General features: G+C 32.4%; 1 protein-coding gene across 1 annotated transcript; it reads right to left on the bottom strand.

Annotated features, from left to right (window-relative positions):
• Window positions 1–4951: 4951 nt before the first annotated feature.
• Window positions 4952–6102, bottom strand: LOC114124201 (zinc finger BED domain-containing protein 5-like). Its single transcript, XM_050209239.1, has 2 exons — window positions 5661–6102; window positions 4952–5607 (listed from the first exon to the last, which is right to left on the bottom strand). The coding sequence occupies exons 1-2, from the start codon at window positions 6100–6102 to the stop codon at window positions 4952–4954; spliced, it is 1098 nt and encodes a 365-aa protein (XP_050065196.1).

Here is a 6102-nt window from a genome sequence, read left to right as displayed (position 1 = left end):
CATTAATTAAGAAATTAAATAATCATTATCTTATTTTTTATTAGAAAAGTGACTGTTTAAAATAAATATGGTATCAACTGTTGAGTCATCAATACAGCTTCTTCGTTGCTCTATCACTCTACCAGAAATACTGAATGAACTCTCACTGCTGGCACTGGACGCCGGTATCGCCAGTATTTGTCTAGCTAGTTTTGACAAGTATGGAAGTAATGTTTGTTTTGACCAAAACTCTAATAATTGGTCATCATTTGTATCATAATTCCCTTCTCTATAACTTTCCAATTCTTTTTTATACTTATATATTGATTGCTGAGCTCTTTTTGCTTTTTTTTTCAACATCTTCAATTTAAAATTTTAAGAGCCTTGTTTCTATGTCACCAAGTTTACGACTTCTTTTACCATTGTCTTGTGAAAACATTTTAAATTTTGGCCATAAAAATACAGCTATTTCGTGCTCTGTACTTAACTTAAATTTATTATCAAGAATATTCAATGCTTTATTTCCTAGTTTCTTTATAATAAAATCTATATTAACTTCAACATCTTCATCAAGGTTGTTAATTTTATGGTTAACATATTTTATTAAATGAATCTTTATCAAAACATTAAAATAAAATTACCTTTTGAATTGTAAGTTTTTTATCACCTTCAAGTTCATCTGATGCATTTTTAAATATTTTTAAAAACATAATCTAACTTTGAAGAAGATCTATATTAATATTTTGTAAGTGACAAAAAATTCCCCGTGGATTTTAATAATTTCTGGTAGAGATTTTTGAATAGATTCTAACACATTAATAATCTTGTATTCCACTGAGTTTCGACTTCTTGGACTAAGACTTTTGATAATTGACTGTTTTTTCCAGAGCTTTTCATAAACTTGACAAGATTTTTGCATTCAGTAAATAAATTTATTATTGGCTGCAAGGGTATTGAACCATTGTTGTCTTTATGTGATAAAAATTTTATATCAAAAAGGTTTCTTAAAATACTATTTATCAAATGAGCACTACAATTAAGTCTTTTATGACTCCTTAACGCATGTACTATATTTGTTCCTTGGTCAGTTACAAATGTTATGTTATTCATCAATTCTGAACTATTGTTCCCTTCAGCTATTTCAGTCAATTGAGTAGGTTCATAGATTCATAGATCATACATTTTTTAATATTTTTACCAGTTTTGGTCTCATGTGAAAGGTACTGTCCAGTATACAATATACGGTTATGTAGTAACCATTGGTCATCAATAAAATGTATTGTGATTGTCATGTAATTGTTTTTTTTATAATTGTCCGTCCACATGTCACAAGTGGAAGCGCAGTACTCATTAGTTATTAAATTGTAAACATCTTTAAAAAATGCTTTTCTTATCTGGGTTGCTGTATTTATGATATGTTTGGATACAGTAGTTGGGCGGGGTAAAATATCATTCAAATCTATAGATCCATATTTGCCACCAATGTTTAAAAAAAATTGACAAATTTCACGGAAACCTAGACCTTTGATGGCTAACGTGGGTCAAATATCCAGACTACAGTACTTCACACATTTATTAATTGTTTCATCTTTAAAATTTGATGGCAGTCGCTTCTTATTTTTAAATACACTATACATTTCAATAGTATTTTGAGACGATATCATTTTACACTTGTGTCTACCAAGAGTAGCAGTACTATAATCCGCGACATGAAAACTGGCCCCTGTGTACCGCGACCCGTTACTGCTTCCCTACCCGTTAGCCATGGGTTCTCAACCTATAACGCATACTGTTTTAGCTGTCGCAGTGCTGCTCGTAATGTCATATTACGGACCCCTGCGGCGAAACAGCCGCTTGGTTCGTGACGGTCAGGGGCCACTTTTCGTGTCGCCGACTATAGTAGTTTTACCATATAGTTCCATACATGAGGTATATACGACATAATCAGTGGTCAAGAAGCCTATTATTTTAAAATATTATTTGTTTTTATACTTTAGTTACTATATGTTATATTTTTTATAAAGTTATTCAGTTAAAAAGTTACTTAATTTGTTGAATTCAACAGTATTTATTTTAATTATTAAGTATTAAAATGAAACTACTTTTATATACGACTACAAAAAAATACAAATATATTGGGAAATTATAAAATATAAATTAAGAGGTTAGGTTTATTTTTTAAATTAAATATATATGGTTATGCAAATAGCAAATAGCAAAAACGTTGTAAAATGATATAGAGGGTGACCTGTAGAAACCTGGAATATTAAACTCTGGAATTTAATACCTGGAAAGTAGAAATCTGGACTGTAAAAACTTGGACGGTAAACAATTGGAATTTAAAATTTTGAAATCCGTAATAATCTGGACCGAACAAAACTGGACGTTAAAAATCTGGACCGGCAAGAACTGGACCGCAATCATCTGGTCTGGACAAATCTGGACAGTAAAATCCTGGACCGTAAAAATGAACTTTTAAGGGGTATGAGTAGGCCATAAATATTGTTTTAATAATATTTTATTATAATGTTTTTTTTGGGATTTTTTTTTTCTTATTATTAAAAATAAACATCATACAATGTATATGGTTTATCTACCTCCTATAAACAAAGCTTATGTTGGAGACAATTCTGACAAAAATTACACTTTTGACCAAAAATAGTTTTAAATTTTATAATTCTTTAGATCTCGAACAATGATCATGTTGAATCGTGTGGTTTCATAGGTCCATTTTAAGCATTTAAGAATAAATATTTTTGAAATTAAGAAAATTATTTTTGGGGTATATTTTATAATCAAATTATGTTCTAATGTTTTAATTGAAAAACAAACGTCTTACGAGTGAACAAAACTACAAAAGTACTTACCTAGCCACCTAATTAATGAATATGTTCATACAATCATACATGAATGATTATTAGTGAAGGTCATATATATTATCTACTTTGATATTTCTCAACTTTAAAAGTATGATATTAAAAGGTTAATAGCAGACAGCAGTAGTCCTAAAACCACAAAATTCTAATTTACTTAGATTTAGTGTGTTGTATTATTTATTATCATTTATGTCATCGTTTGAAAAATAAAAGAATATACTTTAAACGTTATTAGTACTTACCCAAAAATGTGCACGTATATATTACAAGGAATTATCAATTAACTATAATATCATTGTTATTCGTTGTTTTCATATATCTTATTTCGTCCTAATTGTTAATTAAAATGTATATTAAACCAATGTTAATATTCGAGCACGGACGCGACGTATCTTATCGCAGCGCCGTGTCGGACGGGGAAGCTCCACGATAAAGTTGCTTACCCCCTCTGCCATCCATCACTGGATTGTTGGCCATTGGCTATTTGTTGCTGGCAAAAAGTCTTGTCTTTTCCAGGCAGTCGAGCACTCGAGCCTGACGCATCGTCGCGTCCGCTCGCCACCTCACGTTGATGTCGTGGTTCGAACAGCGCGTTTTTTCTTAGTTTAAGTTGTTGTACCGCCTTTGCGCCGTTGTGGCTTTATATATAACATTGTAAGCGTGTGAAGCTTGTTGGTCGTTTTACATATAATATACCGTGAAGTGTAGTGACTCCGGCTTAATTCGGGCGAGCAATTATTGTATTAGGTATTATACACATTGTACTATTATATCAAAGAGCTATCGCTTTACCAGCTTGGAGTCGTCAGGACAGCAATGTAGCAGCGCAGGTCTATCACATTATTATTTATATAGGTATATTATATTTTGTAAAAGGAACCGTTTTGTTAGGTTTCCTTTTAATTATTATTATTATTTCGCGTACGGGCCCGTATTACTATTAATTGTTATATATATATATAACTTAAATCACGCTTTATTATCTGGCAGTACATCTGATAAATCAAATGTTCTTGCTGAGACTATTGCGTATGAGCAGTTTTTTCAACTAAACTTTATTCCAAATTATAGAAATTATGTACTAGACTTAGTAATATTCGATAACAATACTTTAGAACAGAGGTTCTCAAACTTTTCAGGCCAGGCCCCCCCTTTTAGTTAACCCCAGACCTGAGCCCCCCCCCCCCTCATAAAAATAATTTTAATAGTCATGTTTAGAGTAAAAAAATGTTAAAAACAAACAACAAATATTGATAAATATTAATATTACAAATTTATTTTAAAATAAAATGTATTTTTTATAAAATATTTTAATTAATAGGCCAATTTTAATGTGATGGGTGGGCTTGTTTTTTTTTCATCACAAAGTTTGGTGAAACGAGGAGAGATATTTGATAAAGCTACTCTCAATTCTTTGCTGACATCCAGTCTTCCACGGTACTTAGACTTCATTGATGCTAGGGCAGAAAATCCTGTTTCGCACAAATACGTAGTTGCAAATGGGACTAATATTCTCATGGCTTCTTCAAACAATATCGGGCACTCTTCTTTTACACTTACCCAGAATTTTGTTAAAGAGTTGTCTTTTTCAAATGTAGCTTTCAAAAACTCATCACATTGAAGATCGATGAGCTGTTCTTGTTCTTTCAAATTCAACGAACTACTTTCCTTCAGCGGTTGAAATGGTTGTTTTACCCAAAGAAATGGTTGCAGGTCTTCATAAAAGTATTCTTTAAATTTTTCTTTTAAAGTTGACAGATGATTTACAAAACATGCCGTTAGTTCTTGAGGAATTTCCTCACACTCAACTTCTTGCACCATGTTTAATAACGTTGGAAAAACAGTTAGGTCGGGTGTTTTCAAAGCAGCCTCACACAGTGACAACTTTTTAATGAAGCCTTGTATCTTTTCTTCCCAAATAAGAATATTGGCTTTTTCTTTTTGCAGAGATTTATTCAACACATATATTTTCGAAAAAATATCCGTAAGGTATGCTAGCTTCATAAGGAACTGTGTATCGCAGAACAACTCTGCTGAAGGTTTTTTGCAATCTCTTAAAAACATAAATACTTCATTTCTAAGTTCAAATATTCTATTTAAACATTTCCCCGAGATAGCCACCGAGCTTCGGAGTGGAATAGCAGTGCTGTATGCTCCGAGCCCATTTCTTCACACAAAACTTTAAACAACCTTGACTGTAGTGGCTGTGCTTTTATTAAATTTACTGTTTTAACGACAGTTTGAAGAATTTCATTTAGGCTGGGGCTCAAATCTTTTGAAGCTAGAGCCTCTCTATGAATGATGCAATGGGTCCATTTAATGTTTGGGGCAACAGCTTTAACCAAACCTTGAAGCCCATTGTACTGGCCTGCCATAGCCCTGGCTCCATCCGTGTACAAACCAACGCATTTTTGCCATTGCATATCATGTTGTTTAAAAAAATTGTCAATAATATCAAAAATACACTTCCCAGTAGCATTAGTGGTTAAGGGCTCACAAAAAAGTATTTCTTCTCTTATATCCTTATCATCAATAAATCTAACATAAGCCAATAAATAAGATTGCCTATGTTTATCAGTCGCTTCATCAACTTGAAGGCCAAAAACGTTATTTTTTAGTTTTTCAAATAATTGTTCATTGAGATCTTCCGAAATATCTGATATTCGCCGAGACACAGTGTCATTGGAAAGAGGTATGGATTTTAGTTGTTGAGCCAAATTGTCTCCGAACATTGTAGAAACAATATCAACAGCTGCATTACCAGCGAGAACATAAGAGTTTCACCTACTGTGTGTGGCTTTTTGCATTTGGTAATTCTATGAGCAACCTTAAAAGACGCTAAAAGAGCTTTGGAAGGCACAGTTGTCATTTTTTTAAATGTCTGTTGAGTAGATTGAAAGCTGCTACACTTCCGAGCAAAAAATTCCTTAGGTTTGTTAACTAGTTCAGCATGTTTTGTTTCTAAATGCCTCCTTAATTTATTAGGTTTCATACTATCAGATGCTAATACAGTTAAACATACTACACACTGAGGCCGTTCTTCACCATTTATCGTAGTTTTAGTAAATCCGAGAGATAAATAGTTTTTGTCATACCTTCTTAATTTTGTAGATTTTGAATTCGACACTGGGCCTGAAGTACTGGCGGCTGGTTTGGTGTTTACATTACTGACATCAGCCCTCATAATTTTATTACTGCTGCTTGATGTTGAAGCACTAGTTTGATCAATTATCAAAAATCTCTTCAT

This window comes from Aphis gossypii, unplaced genomic scaffold (assembly GCF_020184175.1).
Source record: "Aphis gossypii isolate Hap1 unplaced genomic scaffold, ASM2018417v2 Contig00434, whole genome shotgun sequence".
Classification (NCBI taxonomy): Eukaryota; Metazoa; Arthropoda; class Insecta; order Hemiptera; family Aphididae; genus Aphis; species Aphis gossypii.
Note: the sequence above shows the minus strand (reverse complement) of the source record. Positions and strands in the feature narration are given on the sequence as shown.

What these genes read in the sequence shown, in the direction of transcription:
- LOC114124201 (XM_050209239.1), bottom strand. Translation starts at nt 6,102, where the DNA reads ATGAAGAGATTTTTGATAATTGATCAAACTAGTGCTTCAACATCAAGC. An exon ending in TGCTCATAGAATTACCAAAT is followed by an intron (nt 5,608 to 5,660) that starts GCAAAAAGCCAC and finishes CTGGTAATGCAG; the next exon opens with CTGTTGATATTGTTTCTACA.